The following is a 16,664-nucleotide window of genomic DNA, read 5'->3' as shown; positions in this document are numbered from 1 at the left end:
GAAATGTCACGGTACTTGAATTGTAAATGTAGTGGATTTAACTCTGCAACACACAACCAGTTAGTGCTGAACTAGTAACGAATCGGTACGCTTTGTTTTCCTTGACGAACCTTGCTAATTGGCTGTGTTGGGTGGTGGCGGGTTTAACAACACATTTATATTTACAAGATCGAAGCCCCCAAAAAAACCTCTGTGGATAATCGCACCGTTTGTTGCACACGGGGACGTGGGGCGAGCCGAGGGTAATTCATATTCTGTGCACGCTTCTCTGCGGCCAGCCCTGGGTAGAAGACTTCGTACAAAAAACAAATGGGAGAGAGAGGGAGAGCGCAAATCAATTAATTGTTCAGAGAATCAATAAAGTATGGCCCTTATTGCGTGCACACACGAAAACAAACAGACAAAGATCCCCTGTGTAGCCTGAACAGACTGTTGGGGCAAGTGCTGTTAGCGAGCACCTAATGAAGGCCAGAATGGCACACGAGGGGGTGGGGTGGCCAACACCATGCCCGACCGCCTTTGTCTCCCCAGTGGCGACGTTTACACACCGCACCAGGTACTCATTTGAGTCAACCTATGGGACACCCAGGACCCGTTCGGATAATCCTCACTTGTGTTGGCCGTGAGCGGGAATCGAACTCTGGTCGCTGGGTTCGTAGCACCGCGTGCTAACCGCTACACTACCTCGTGTGCACACACACACACAGACTACCCCCCCCCCCCTTATAGGCTTAACAGATTATTGGGGACAAGTGCTGTTTGTGAGTGTCTAAGGCCGGCCTTGCACAAAAGGGGTGGGTGGCTGATGTTTACACATCACGGCAGGTGCTCCTTTTGAAGTCGCCCCCTCCTGAGGCCCCATGACCTCGGTCAGATGTTCATCGCCCGATTTTTGGTTGCCAAGCGGGAATCGAACTCTGGTCCCCCGGTTCACGGCACAGCACACTAACCACGGCACCACCACTTCCAGTATAACATGTCGTGTTGTCCTTCCTCTGATTAGAACGGTTTGGCTACGTACGGTGTGAAAGAAGTGCAACACACACACAAGCTGCCCATAGCCTAACACTACCAATCGACTCCACACTGCCCAAAGCCTAACACTACCAATAGACTCAACACTGCCCATAGCCTAACACTACCAATAGACTCAACACTGCCCATAGCCTAACACTACCAATCGACTCCACACTGCCCAAAGCCTAACACTACCAATCGACTCCACACTGCCCAAAGCCTAACACTACCAATAGACTCAACACTGCCCATAGCCTAACACTACCAATAGACTGCCCACAGACTCAACACTGCACCTCCAATTCACACGGTTGGCTATATACGGTGCGAAAGAAGTTTAACACGTATACGCACACGCGCATCGCGTAAGTCCAAAATCCGGAGTGTTTTCTTTTTCCTCCGTGTGCAGTTGGACTGAACCCTGAGCTGGGATTCATAAGTCATGTATATGAATGCATATCCTGGAATGGATTTGCAACGCACGCTTGTCCTCAGAAGCGTTTAATTTGGCCACGGTAACATTCTGTTCTCAGCCGCACAGCGAGATGTCAATACTTTTGGCAACTGCATTTTATTCGTTTCGTAAAAAGGGCCCCTCTCTAAAGGATATGTTGTCTACTCTTCCGTGCCGGTCAAATGCCTTGGAAGAGGTGGGCTTACCCACACTTGTTTGTTTGTATGTATAGTGACTCTTTATTATTTATGGCACTTCGCGCAAGAAACTCAACTTAGACGGGGATAACGCACAGACCACTTGTGCCAGGGATAACGCACAGGGATGGCACGCAGCTAGCGACGGCGTGAAGACAGCGATGTGAAGACAGTCGACCCCGATCCCACGGCAGCCCCGACCCTTGCCTCTCGCCTCCTTTTATTCCCGGCGTCGCCCTCACTCTGCCCCCGGCCACTCCCCCTTTCTCAAACCTTCTACCCCATTCCCAAACTTCCCAGTTGGTTCTCCTTCTGCGATTTTCCCCTCGTGACCACTGGGCCAAGCACTGTCTCCACCCACGCACTGTCCCTACACATGTATGTATGTTGAACTTCTTTCACACCGTACGTAGCCAAGCGTGCTAATCGGAGGGGCTGGGGAAGGACCACAAACGAAAGACAACAAAACAGTTGTAAAAAAACAAGCTTGTCAATCTAGACAATGATTTAAAGGTTCATAACTTCCTAAGAAGTGCATCTAAAAGCGTCACTCGATGCGGTGACCACCGTCTTTATTTGATAGCCAGACAAAAGCTGCTGCAAGCGAGGATGACCGCAGTTTGCGTGATGGTTTATGCTCCTCTCTGCTGGGTGGACACAGACGGTTGGAGGTGGGAATGGGGGGGGATTGGTGGGGGGGGGGGGTAAGAAACTTGCTCCATTGCTTCAACTGACAGTCCTCTGGATTGCAAGTCTGGTGAGTTAACCATTACAACCACGGCAGTCTCCCCGAAGCCTTGGAAAGCTGTAAAGAAAGGACCAAGACTTTCCTTCCGGTGGGTGGGAGGGTTGATGGTTGTTGAGTAAGTGAGCCTGATGCAATGTGTAAGCTTCATGTGTGTGTGCGCGCGTGCGTGTGCGTCTCCTGTTATCAGAAATTGTTTTTCGTTCTTTGAAACCTTAACCCTGTAGAAAACAGTCCAAATCGATCGCAGAGTTCAAAAGAAAGCTGGGCGATAAAAACCATTGCCTGAGAGGAGTGTCGTTGAGTTTAGCTAGCAGCTGTGTCGCCGACTGCGGTGTGCGAGGAGCTTCTGCGTGCGTGTGTGACCTCTCGTCTTCACGCACGCACACGCGCGCCGCGCACACACATTGGAAAAAAAAACAACAACGACAACAATGGCGGCACCCAGTCGGTTTCTCCAAGTCGCCCATGTCGGAGACGAAGTTCACCGGCGACTCGGCCGAGCTGTTCTGCGAGGTGGTGGGCTCGCCGGTGCCGGAGCTGCAGTGGTGGTTCGCCGAGACCAACCACATGGACGCCTTCCGCCAACTGTGGGAGGGCGCACGCCGGCGCCGCATCTCCGTGACCACGGCCTACGGCTCGAACGGCGTCAGCGCCCTGCGCATCGCGGCGCTCACGCTCGAGGACTCGGGCGTGTACGAGTGCCGCGCCAGCAACGCTCCGCAGCGCAACGACTTTCGCCGCAACCCGGCCATGAGCTGGATCCGAGCGCAGGCAACGATCCGGGTCGTCCCGCGTGAGTGACCCCCCCCCCACGACGCCGCCTCTCCCGCGCTTTTGCCGGCGCCGAGAGGTGTGCCGGCGACGCTGGGCGACGGCGTCGCCGCTCGCCGCTCGCAAGACGACCCCGCGGGGCGTGAGACGGTGTCGGCACGTGGAACCGGTTTGCGAGCTGTGCTGGTGTCCAGGAGGCTGATGCGATGCACCAGGGTGGGCGATAATGCAATAACAAAACTAAGTAAATGAACATCTAGGGCTCTCGTGTCCGGCGATTGTTGCTTCGGTGATGGTTGTTGCTGCAACAACAAAAACATTGTTGCCTAAATCTGGACGAATTCAATCGCTGCCTCTTCCCCCCCCCCTCCAACCTAATAAACAACTGCCATAATCGGATTGCTTGCAGAGGTCACGTGACTAACGGGGGTTTGTACTCTCAATAGACCAACCATTGTGCATCAAAGAGACGTCTCGGCGAACAATTTTTTTTAATTGGCTTTTAAGGAATTCCTCTCGTTCTCTGCCATTTGCAACAACACTTTGCCATTTGCCACAACCCTTTGCCATTTGCCACAACACTTTGCCATTGACCACAACACTTTGCCATTTGCCTGCTAAGTAGCCCGTACAGTTGCTCGTCGCAAAATACATTGCCGGTGATGATTGCCGGCAACAATTGTCCCGAACTGTAATCTTAGTTGTATGCACGTGCGCTAAACTTATTTCGCACTGCCCGTACGTAGCCAACCGTGCCACATGCGAGGTGCGGCGTTAGGGTGGGAGGGGGGGACAATAAAACTAAACGCAAAGAGCCACGGCTCTTTCGTGACCACCAAAATTGACGATTTGCCGCCTCAGTTCAACCATTTTCTCAGTAAATCGCAGGCAACTTTTGCGGTGTTCTGGAGCGTAATTCGGCTGTTGCTGTAAATCTCCACGTGGTGAGCTACCGTTTGTGATGGGTAGGACACTTCTGATGAAGAGCTACGTAGACACAGTTGGGTGGACCTTACCCGGTGAGATGAAAAACAACAACGTAGTTTAGTTTTAGTTCAGTTGGCGCAACCGGCGGCGTGGTGCCGGCTCTGGGGGCTAGCGAGCGCGCCCCCCTCGCTCGCTATTATTGACCAGGGGCGCAGATTTTATGCAATTCGCCGTTTTTTTTTAAAGTCGCGCCTTGACGTCTTTTAACTTTTCGTGGAAATGCCTGCCGCGGGAAGATTTTTTTTCCCAAAGCAATTTTGTTTAATTAATTTATTTTATTATCATCATCATCGCCATTTATTATTATTTTATCGCCCACTTCCACCTTTGCTTGAGTATTTTGTCATTTTTAAGTAGCACAGCTCCTGAATCTCTTCCACTGCCACCTCCCCCTCTCTCCACGGTGGTCGTCCTGCGACGCGTAGCCGTCAACCTCCCCAGCAAGTTTCTCCCTCAACGTGGTCCTCCTCGTCCTCCTCCTCCTCCTCATCCTCCTCCTCGGCAAGATGACGATCCTCCCCTCGGAAAACCGACGTTCCTCCTCCTCCCGTCGACGCCAACCATGTTCCTTCCGGGCCGTTCCTGCCGAAAAATGATCCCCTCAACGATTGCTTTTGACTCCCTTAAGTCCAAGCCGCCTTTCTCCCCGCTCCCGTTGTCTTCCCGCTCGCTCGCTCGTCCGTTTATGTCCAAGCCCCGTCCGTCGTCCCGTTCGTCGCTGTGTTTGTTGTTTGGTGGTTGTTGGTCTAAGCCAAGGGTTCTTCAATGAAAGGGGACCTCATGGGGGTCGGGCGACATCTGGCCCATGAAGGTTGTCTTTGTTGTGACTCGCGCAGAGCTCTATAGTTCACCTGGACAGATGGGGAGAGGCGGGGTTAGTGGAAGGTAAGTTATGGATGTTGTATGCATGTATGTTGAACTTGTTTCTGCACCGTACGTACCCATCGGTGCTAAGCAGAGATGCAGCGTTAAGTCTATGGGCAGTCATCTTCTTGGTTCTTTCGGTAAAATCACGTAGAAGGGAAATAATAAAATAATCGAAATCGCCCCCTTCCAACCCAGCTTAAATATATGCTCCAAGCGTGGTGCTGTTTCGTTCAGATGCTGTCTCCCCGACAGACCTGGTCTTCACCTGAGGACGGCTGCTTGCGTTGTGGCCGAAACGTCGTGAGAATTATTTTATTATGTTCTATTTTTATTATTTTATTATTTCCCTTCTACGTGACTTTACCGAAAGAACCAAGAAGACGAATCCCTGCAGTCACGAAAGCTTTAAATCGAAATCTATGGGCAGTGTTAGTGTATGGGCAGTATGTACTGTGTGTTGAACTTTCTGCACCGTACGTAGCCAACCATGCTAATTGGTGGTGCCGGTGGGGGGAGATGAAGATGCACGATTTAAAAATGTGATAAGTGAGCGAGAGAGAGCTACGAAAAGAGCAGGGCAGCGAGATGTAAAGACCAGAGAGGGGTGACCCGTACCGATGCTGTGATGTCGCAGTGCCACAATGTGACATCACGACTTTTCTGCAGTCTGTTCTCCTAATAACGCGAATTGGCTTCATATGAACACGATCAAGTGACCGGAACTACGTCCGCGCGAGTGTGAATGAGCGGTTGTGACCGCCGCCTCCCGGCGTAGCATCACAACAAGGCGCTGGGATGCTGCTGGATGCTTCTAGACGCTACCCCACCCACCTCGGTCTTTGTTCGGCCCTGCGGTTACGCGTCTCGCGCGTTATCGCAGACCGTGCTGTACCCCCCCCTATGTTACGTAGTTTTTTATTCTAACGCGGTGTTCTTCAGGAACGCCACAACTACTACTCCTGTCTTGTAGGAGAACAGACTGCTTTGAAGGGTCGCGGCTCGACGGCACCGCGCCAGCTTTACGGGTTGACCCCCACCGTATGCAATCGAGTTGAAGAGCCCTGGATTAGACGAATCTTTTGTTGTTTTTATCAAAATAACTTTTGTGCTTATTAGTTTGCACTGTCTGGTACCCTCAATCCTTTCCCTTTGTTGTGCGTCAAGTTGTAGTTTTAGTTTTGTTCATTTATGATTTTTAGGTTTTACCAACTGCTGATGGAAGAACCCCCAACTGTGTGTGTGTTTTCCTGATTGTAGGTTTTTCTTTTACGTCGTTTTGTGAGCAGTCGTCCGGCTAGCGGACCCAAGTGATGAACAGCGAAACAAAAGTGCACAGTCGAAACGTCGAAAGTGCGAACCGATTTTTTTAAATAAAAAAAACCTATACGTGAAGATCTGCCTTGAAAGCTGGGGTACATCCGTGAAGAATTACCCGCTGTGTCATTTCACTGCTGGGTGAAGGCCTCACCAAGACCTTGCGGGTTGTGGGTGGGGTTTTTTGACCGTACGATAAGTTCGGCGAAAACGAGGAGCATAGGACTTGGGAGCTTTGCAGTACAGTACAACAGTTGTTTTTTTCTGCGCTACCCACTGCTGCTAGCCCCCACATCTTTACTTGAGGACAAAAATAAATATTTTTAATTTTCAAATCGTAATTCACATACCAACAGGAATGTAATCCTAATCGTTGTCGCCGTCATCATCAGCAGCAGCATCATTATCATGATCATCGTTGCCTTTATCGCTCGACCTGAGGATAGCCGGGGCTTGGTGTGAGAAGAGTGCACGCACCCGCCGTTCCACGTGACATCCCCAATGAAATCCAGTGCAGAAAACTGCACGGTCGCTCGACAAAACCGGTTCGCTCGGTGAACACTGCTCACACCTGCCCCGCTCCCTGACCCAGTTGGGTGTTCTTCATCGTAGTAGTCTTCGGTCTCAGTCTGGTCCGTCAATCCACAGGTGGGCTATTTAGTCGAGTCTCAGTCGGTGGGGTTTCATGAAGTCCATCGTAAATTTAGTCGGACTCCCGAGTGGTGCCACACCGTGGTTCGATGTTAACTACCTCGCCTGGTGTACAGGAGGTAGTGGGATTCGATCCCGACCCTGACACCTGCTGTATTTGTGGAGTTTGTGGTGTCTCTCACTCTCCCCCCGTGGTCGCGTGGATTTTTGATGCTGGTCCTCCAGTTTTTCCCCTCCACATTGAGAATGAGCATCACACCTTTTAGAGCATCTGGCCGCAGTACATTTCCAAGTGATAACCGCTGCTGGGTCTCGCCTTGTGGAGGGTTACGTCAAATATCTCCTTTTGTCCACTTGCACTTTCTGAGCCGTGCCAGCACGGTAACGGGTTTTTTCCCACCGGCACTTTTTTTACCTGTCCTGTTACGCCGGCCGTGTCTCTGGCCCTGGGGGGGAGTGCGACTAGTGACGTTGCACAATGCGTGATGTCACGTTAAACGACGTCATCTACGTGCGTCTTGATATCACGAATTACGCGCATGATGTGGGGATCGCGCGTTTGAAACAACCAAACTCGTGCCCTTCCCGGACCAGCGCCACGTTGGTTCGGCACATGGCCAGCACGGCTCGGATTGTGTGCCAGTGGCAAAAAGAGGTGAAAAAAATTAACCCGTAAAAACAAAGTTTTTCACTATAAATCCTTTATATGCGTGGCGGCTAGAGTCCTCTCGTCCTCTGGCTTGAGATGGCTGCCACCTACGGGTCAGATGATTGCCTGCCACCATTAAGCAATTGGTAATTAAATATAATTAATTTTTTCCTAAAAAGTGTAAAATTTTGGAATTTTTTTTTTCACGAAAATAAATTGTCACGAACAACGAGTCTGTGTGCAAAATGTCAGCTCGATTGGATCACGGGAAGTGGGTTAAAAAACGACAGAAAGATTTGCACGGTCGTAAGCGCGCAAGCAAGTGAACTTAATATAAAGGATTTAAAAAAAACATAACTACTGCTCGCTTAACATGAGTCCATACCTCTCCTCCACCCCCACCCGACCACCACCCCCCTCCACAAACGACAGATTACGATATCAAAACGTCGCCCGACATCACCCTGTCCAACAAAACGACGGAGGAGAGGCTGCAGTGCAACCTCACGCTGCCCCAGTCGTTTTCGGCGAACGAGATCAACTGTCACTGGGAGAAGGACGGAGAAAAGATCGGGACGGAGCAAGCGGTGCAGATCACCGCTTCACGCATCGCCACCTTGGACTACACGTGAGTCAAAGCTAACGCTTTAAACTACTTAAGCTATGATTTTGTTTCTCTATACCATGTGAGGCCTCAACTGAGCTATATATATTTTTACAGTTGATCATCGATAATCTGGCGCGCGATTATCCGCCTTCCAACATTATTTGGTGGTCCGCAGGCCGATCGGCCGAAGGCTGTAACCAACCGGTCCGGCGATCGGCACCATGGGCGTGACAACAAACGTAGCTTTGCTCGATTTCGGTGTTCATAGATTGTATACGGTACATTATACATTACATAGAACAACTTAAACAATTAACATACTGCATGTGTGTGTATATATATACGCACACATTGCCACATTACTAATTAATAAAATGCGGTAACTTTACGATTGAATCTTTATTTTTGTTTTTCTATGTTTATGCCAATTGCAAATAGCAAACAGATGTGAAACACTGAAAACAACATACAAACAACACATACAAACATAATGTTATACAAGAATGTGCAAAAATTTGCTATTTTTTATCAATTATGATGAGTGATTATCCGGCGTTTTTTGAAAATACGGCAAACCCCTTCCCCACCCCGAATCCGCCAGATAATCTGATCTCCTATATAGCTCCTTTTCAGAAGCGACCTGGCCACAAATGATAGCTCAACGTTGCGACTTTTCACGTGGAAGATTTACAGCAGCAGCCAAATACGCAACTCGTGTTTATTTATAAATGCGGAAGGAAAAACCGGAGGACCTAGAGAAAAATCCACACGACCACGGGGAGAGACGCACACGAACTCTAACTATGCAGCAGGCGTTGGTCTCGATCGAGCCCACGACCTCCTGTATGCCAGGCGAGGTCGTTAACTTTGTGTGAGAGAGACGGGGGGAGCAGGGGCACAGTGGTTTGCGCACTGCACTATGAACCAGGTGGCCCAAGTTCAATTCCCGCTCGCGACCAGTAACCGTGGCGAAATATTTAAACCGGTCCTGGGCAGCCCCTAGGTTAACTCGGCCTTCGACGAGTACCTGGTCCGGTGTGTAAAACATCAACACTGGGGAGACAAAGGTGGTCGGGCGTGGTGTTAGCCACCCACCCCCTCGTGTGCCGTGCCGGCCTTCATAGGTGCTCGCGAACAGCACTTGCCCCAACAGTCTTAATGCGGGATCTTTGTTTCTTTGATGTGTAGTCCTCGCTGTGACCCAAATCCATGGATGCTGACTGTCTAATGTGCGGCTCGTTAATTATTAAGTCATCACCTGCGGGGAAAGCGTTCTGGCCTCAAAACGATTCTCCTCTCCAATCTCTTGACCCTGGAATGTTTTAATGAAACTAATAATACAAATATATTCTTGGTTCTTTCGGTAAAGTCCTTTTGATTAAATCTAAATTTAATAATACAAACTTACATTTTGAATTGCACACGTGGATTACAGAACTTACATAGTTTTACTAGCATCGGTCATTGTTTGCAAATGTAAGTGGGCTTGGGACGTTTCAAGAGTAAGTTCCCACTGAGCTGTACAGCTCTTTTTCAGAACAGACCTGGCCACAGATGATAGCTCAACGAAGTGGCTCATCGCCACAGGGAGAACCTGCAAAATCCAAAGAATACAGTAGGCGTCAGGGTCGGGATCAAACCCGTGACAACCCACCACGCTAACTAAACACTTCTGAGGACAAACGCACAATGTAAGCATTAGACAATTCACGCTCTACGCATGAATCTTCTCCCGCTCGTCGCTGTGTCTTACCCCGTGCCATTGGTAACGCCCTTGACATTATTAAGTCAACCTCCAGCGATCTATGCGACTACGGGGAAAGAGAGACGCACAAACTCCAAATATACATCGGGGCGTTCGGGTCTGGGGCGACCCCACGACCTCATGCATACCAGGCGAGGGAGATGACATCTCCTAGCCACCGTCTGGGTGGAAATCAGAAACGACCCACCACACTAACCAAACCCTTCCTGAGGACAAATGCGTTGGAAGCGTTCCCGAATCCATGCTGTACGCGTGAATATTTTTTTCCCCGCTTCATTTCCCGCTCATCGCTTATTTCTCCCCCCGTGCCCTTGGGAACGCCCTTGACGACACAAAATGGCGTACCATTTCCTCCGTGCAGGAGGATCCATGAATCTGCCACGCGCAACAAGCGATGGCGCTTCCCACATTGGCACTCCGCTGGGCTGGCGGCAAGGAGGAGTGCGTGCGGCCGATTGAACAAGCCGGGTGCCTTTTTGTTGTTGTTGTCGCCACAAATTGCCCGCGGAAAATTAGGGGAAGAATCGTGGCAATGGCGAAATCGATGTTGCCATTGCGTTTTTGTGGGTGTTCGTTGGGGATGTGTGGAGCGGTAGTCTAGCGGTTAGCGCTGCGCTACGAACCCACCGACCCGAGTTAGATTCCTGCTCACGGCCAAACACCAGTGACGATTATATTAACCCGGTCCTGGGCCTCCCCTAGGTCGACTCGGCCTGTACCTAGTGCAGTGGGTAAACATCGCTACCTTGGGTGGCAGAGGCAGCCGGGTGTGGTGCTGGCCACCCACCCTCCCCCCCCATCGTGTGCCGTGCCGCCCTTCGTAGGTGTGTCTCGCTCGGAGCACTTGGCCCCAACAGTCTGAGGCTATACGGGGGATCTTTGTCTTTGGGGGGGGATGAGAGTGGGGCGTACAGTCGCATTATGACAATTAAATTCGTGAATTAAAACAATTATTCCCACCATTTCTCTATCTGTCAATCCGCCAATGATATGAATAGGTTCGCACTTTGATCGTTTAATTTTTTTGACCATACATCACCACCCTGGTCAGTGCGTGTTTTGTGATGTTAGCCGTGGTTCATATCCTACTACTGTTTTTATTTTACCAGGTAAGGCCCCACTCGGCTGTTTTCTAGCTCTTTTCTCAGAAGCAACCTGGCTATTAATGATAACTCAACGAAGTGGTTTGTCTTCATGTGAAAATATAAAGCAGCAGCCACATGCTGTCAACGCATGACGTTGATTTTAAATGTGGAGGGACCCACGGAGAGAGAGATACGCCAACTCCAAATATACAGCAGCAGGCGTCGGGGTCCGGATCGAACCCTCGACCTCCTGTATACCAGGCGAGGTAGTTAACATCTCCTAGCCACCGTGGCGCCCCAATAGCACAGCTTGCAATCGTTTGAGGGACTTTTTTTGGTTATTTTGCCCTTTCCAGAATAGTTTAGCTGGGTGTGCCGTGCGCATGCCGTGCGAGCGGAAAATGTTTGTGGCCTGCTCGCTCGTGTCAAGCCCTGCATGACCATTTTGTGGCGAGTCCCATTTCACCATTGGAACCTCATTTGGCAGTAAAAAATATGATAATTGTTTTTTTACCCTTCTATCTGGCAACAAAACTGACACCTTTTTTTACAAGTAGTCATGTTTGCATAGACCACAATACCTGCAGTCATAATGCTTATGTTTTTTGTTTGCATTATAACTGCAGGTACTGTGGTCTATGCAAACATGACTCCTTGTAAAAAAGGTGTCAGTTTTGTTGCCAGATAGAAGGGTAAAAAACCAATTATCGAGTCCCATTTCGTTTGCGTCGTGCTGTGCGAGCGTGCCATGCAATCCTCGTGCCCGTTAGTGATGTACAATTTGCCGCACACCCTGCTGTGTGTAACGATCAGCGTCCGACTGGACTTTCCTACATCTGCCCCCCCTCCCCATCGCTACCCGCCCCGGAGTGAAAGAAGAAGAGATGGGCAGAATGCCCTCCCTCCTCCACCTCCTCCGAGAGAGAGGACATTTTCAAGAGCTCAATTCAGTGGTGGTCCCTCCAATATTGTCGCCGGCACTGCGGCTTGAGCAGCCAATTGCAGGGTTGCACCATTGCATTTGTCTAGCTCCATCTTCCGCACCTCCGATTTTAGCGCGGTTGGCTACGTATGGTGCGAAAGAAGTTCAACATAGATGTATATGTTGGGTGTGCCATACCGTCGTCGTTTGCGATGCCCAGAAGCAGCAGCTGTTAAAGTGGTGGTTTGTGACACACCGCCCCCGCTGCCTCTCCCATCTGGGAATCGAGCTGGGGTCATTGGCTTTGATGGTCCATTGTGGTCACCACTGCGGAGGCAGCCACTACCCTCCTCCCCTGCCACGTTATTTACCAACAAAGTCACGCGGGATCAAAGGTTGTTCGATTTTCAATGCTTGGCTTGACTTCGCCTCTCCGCGTGTTTGCGAGTTAAACAAAGAAGCTCCTTTGTGGGAAAGATCACCAACAGCGCTCCTTTGTTTGGGAACTATTTTTATTTGGGGTCGGGGGGGAAAGACCGAATCGATTGGTAACGCGCACGGCGGCACGTGGTGGGGAACAATTGGCGGGGTGAATGCTGGCGGGGTGAATCATTGCGCAACTTGTGATGGAACGATTTGAAGGTCAACTTCCTGCCTAGGACGGGTTCTAAACCCGGGGATCTCCCAGTTAATTGCTTTCATTCTTTTGTGAATGTAGCGGCCTCCAGTCGCTTCAGGCATTACGTATATACGTTGAACTTCTATCGCACTGTACATAGCCAGCAGTGCTATTCGGAGGTGCGGGGGGGGAAGGACAACAGACTGAAGACAAAAAACAGTTCTAAAGATATTAGTTTGTCCATGTCGGGGTGGAGCAAGCCGGCTTCGCTGAAGAAAATCGACTACCAGACCCCGCCCCCCACCCCCTGGTCGGCGTTTGCCCCCCATGCCACCCACAGCAACCAACTTCTTGTGTCGTCCCTCCCTCCTTCCTCTCTCTCCTTTGCAGGATCGCCAAAGCCAAGGCCGAGCACTCGGGCGTCTACGTCTGCGTCTTCCAAACCTCGCCCCTTGCCAAGGGCAACATCACCGTGAAATGTACGTGTGGCGTGGTGGGGCCGGCATGACGCGCGCGGGCGGGCAGGCGGCAGGGTGGTGGTGTTGGCGGCGTGGTGGTGCTGGCGGCACGCCGAAAAACATCCGCGCAGCAAGAGGTGCCCCGGGTTCGATTCCCGACCTCGGGCTCCTTTTTCTGCGTGGCGATTGAGTGGCGATTGCGTGCGTGTGTCTGTGTGTGTGCGCTCGTGTGCCCTCGTGTTTCCTCCTGGGTTCTCTCGTTTCTTCCCATAGCTCATGATAAACCATTGCATTGTAACTGGTGTGTGTGTGCGTAGTGGCCATATATGCATGTACACGTTTGTGTACGTGTACCTGTGCATAGCGGGAGAGCGCTAGTGTAGCGGTTAGCACGCTGCGCTTTGAACGCGGCGACCCAGAGTTCGATTCCCGCTCACGGCCAACATCGGTGACGATGATCTGAACCGGTCATGGGCCTCCCCTAGGTCGACTCGACCTCAATTGAGTACCTGATACAATGTATTCAAATATTGGCAAGAGGGAGACAAAGAGGCGGCCCAGCGTGGTGTTGGCCACCCACCCCTTCATGTGCCGTTCTAGCCTTAATAGGCGCTCGCTAACAGCACTTACCCCAACAGTCTGTGAAGGCTATAGGGGGATCTTTGTTTTTGTGTGTTTGAATGCTCATGTGTTTGTATGTATGTTGACCTTTTTTCGCACCGTACGTAGCCAACCGTGCTTATTGGAGGTGCAAAGGAAGGACATCAAACTTAACACAAAACGCAGTTCAAAAGAAATGCGTTTTCAATCTAGGTGATTTAAAAGTTCACCGCTCCAGTAAGCTTCCTCATGTCGGAAGGAAAAGTGTTCCAGACGGCCGCAGAAGCGCATCCCAAAGCGCCGCGCGATGCGGTGACCCGTCTTTGTTCGAAGGTTAGCCGGAAGGCGCCGCCGCCGCCGCTGCTACTGCGAGAATGACTGGAGGTTGGTGTGTGTGTGTGCGTGTGTGTGTGCGTGTGTGCGTGTGTGTGTGCGTGTGTGTGTGCGTGTGTGTGTGTGCGTGTGTGTGTGCGTGTGCAGCTTGGCCAGAAATCACGACCCACAAGAAGTCCGAGAACCACGGGGAGGGCGACGCCGCCGAGCTGGTGTGCAAGTGCAACGGCTACCCGGACGTCGACTGGACCTGGAGTTACAAGCCCAGAGACAATGATGTCAGTGTGCGTCTCCTCTCTCTCCCCCACACGCGCACGCCACCGGTGGCGTGCGCGTGCCGTGTCATAGCAGCCAAGTGTTTTTCGATTTAAAGCTTTCGTGACTGCAGGGATTCATCTTCTTGGTTCTTTCGGTAAAGTCACGTAGAAAATTGAAATAATAAAATAATAAAAATAAAACATAATAAAATTTTTCTCACGATGTTTCGGCCACAACGCAAGCAGCCGTCCTCAGGTGAAGAATAGGTCTGTCGAGAAGACAGGGTCTGAATGACAGACCTATTCTGACTTTACCGAAAGAACCAAGAAGAAGCAGCCAAATACTCAACACACTCGCTTCACCACTCGCTCGCTTATTCAATCACGGATGCCCCGGTGGTGAGATGTTATCTCCCTCACCTCATATACAGGAGGTCGTGGGTTTAACCCCGACCCTGACGCCTGCTGTATGTATATTTGGAGTTGGCGTGTGTCTCCCCGTGGTTGCGTGGATTTTTCTCCGGGTGATCCGGTTTTTTGCTCGTTTAGAATGCGTTTAGAGTACATGGCTGCTGTAACTTTTTAGATGGTAGGCCACTTTCGTCGAGCTAGCATTTGTGATAGCCAGGTTGCTTCTTAAAAAAGAGCTATATAGTAGGTCGGTGGGGCCTTACACCTGATAAAATAAAAATAGTTTTTAGTTTAGTTTATGACCTCATTCACAATTTTCCACGGGGGTCTCTTCCCTCTACCGTTTCCCAGGATGCTTCGCTTCATTTTCGGACGGCGCCCATAAATCGGTGACTACTTAACTGGTATATATTTTTATACAGAGACTCCTCTACTTACGGACATTTGACTTACGAACATTCAGAGAAACGAACAAACCTGTCCGTATGTCCAGTTGCCTGTTCTGACCAAGAGTCGTAAGGTCAACTGCTGCGCAATAGATGACGGTGGTGACATCTGCAGGAGATTATACAGCATTTAAAGCCATTCTTCCCTGTGTTTAGTGTACATGCCGTACAACGTGTTTGGAATCGACAGGAGTAAAGTTGGACTTAAGAACAGATTGACTTACGAACAGACCTGGAACCGAACTTGTTAATAACTAGAGGAGTTCCTATACACCATTGGAACCTCCTTTGCCAGTAGCAAAATATGATAATTGATTTTTTACCCTTTTATCTGGCGACAAAACTGACACCTTTTTTTACAAGGAGTCATGTTTGCATTGACCACAATACCTGCAGTCAGAATGCAAACAAAAAACACAGGTGCGCCTTTTGGCGTCATCTGGTCCAACACCATGTGAGACTAGGCTCTAAGGAAAGCTGTCTCGGGTGTGGACCAATCAACTTCAAGGACAGTGCATACATTATCAGAGTTGTTTTTTTTTGTTTGCATTCTGACTGCAGGTATTGTGGTCAATGCAAACATGACTCCTTGTAAAAAAAGGTGTCAGTTTTGTTGCCAGATAAAAGGGTAAAAAATCAATTATCATATTTTGCTACTGGCAAAGGAGGTTCCAATGGTGTATAGGAACTCCTCTGGTTATGAACAAGTTCGGTTCCAGGTTTGTTCGTAAGTCAATCTGTTCTTAAGTCCAACTTTACGCCTGTCTATTCCAAACACGTTGTACGGCATGTACACTAAACACAGGAAATATCAGAGGAGTTCCTGTGTATTTATTTATTTTGCTCTCTCTCCTCTGCTCGCTCACCAACGTGTGGGTGACACCCGCCAGAACGTGGTGACGGTGACTAACGGCTCGCGCGACGGGCGGCTCACCATCGCCAGCACCGGCAACCAGACGGTGCTGTCTCTGCACGGCCTGGTGGTGGACACGGACGGCGGGGAGTACACGTGCCAGGCCGCCAACAGCGAGGGCACCGCCACGCACACCTTGCTGCTGCGTGTGCGCAGCCGTCTCGCCGCCCTGTGGCCCTTCCTGGGCATCGTGGCCGAGGTGGTCATCCTCATCGCCATCATCTTCATCTACGAGAAGCGCAAGAAGCCCGATGACGTGCCCGACGGTACGCACGCGTCGCCACGCGTCGCCACGCGTCGCCACGCGTCGCCACGCGTCGCCACGCGCCGCCGCTAAACGCATGACGGCGCCCGGTGCAGGCCTCCGGGAGGAACCGCCTTGCGCTCGAGCATTTTGTGTTGGGTTTTTGTTTACTGTGTGGAAGGTGGCATCCTGCCGCTTGGTTAGCCTGCCCCCCACCCCCACCCCACCCGGACACCTAAAAAAACGTCTGAGGGGTTTGAGGGATTAGCATCGGGTGGTATATTAGGGATTCCGTGAGCGGCTGGGGATGCACGATGAAGTGTAGAGAGATCGTGGCGAAGAAGTGGTG

General features: G+C 50.7%; 1 protein-coding gene across 3 annotated transcripts in view; it reads left to right on the top strand.

Moving 5' to 3' along the window:
* The window catches only part of NPTN (neuroplastin), a 40,292-nt gene that overhangs the window by 12,311 nt on the left and 11,317 nt on the right, over positions 1-16,664 (top strand). The window contains exons 1-5 of one of the 3 annotated variants that reach the window (XM_078623528.1): positions 2,867-3,209; positions 8,088-8,283; positions 13,044-13,132; positions 14,192-14,322; positions 16,049-16,337. In XM_078623528.1, the coding sequence (XP_078479654.1) occupies positions 2,882-3,209; positions 8,088-8,283; positions 13,044-13,132; positions 14,192-14,322; positions 16,049-16,337 (1,033 nt within the window). In that variant the 5' untranslated portion in view covers positions 2,867-2,881. Of the gene's footprint in view, positions 1-2,866; positions 3,210-8,087; positions 8,284-13,043; positions 13,133-14,191; positions 14,329-16,048; positions 16,338-16,664 lie in introns of those variants that run through there. The other 2 variants (XM_078623527.1, XM_078623529.1) reach the window with 2 other exon arrangements.

The sequence above is a fragment of the Lampetra planeri genome, unplaced genomic scaffold (assembly GCF_965212315.1).
Source record: "Lampetra planeri unplaced genomic scaffold, kcLamPlan1.2.h2 scaffold_305, whole genome shotgun sequence".
Lineage (NCBI taxonomy): Eukaryota > Metazoa > Chordata > Hyperoartia > Petromyzontiformes > Petromyzontidae > Lampetra > Lampetra planeri.
This window is presented reverse-complemented; position numbering and strand designations above follow the sequence as displayed.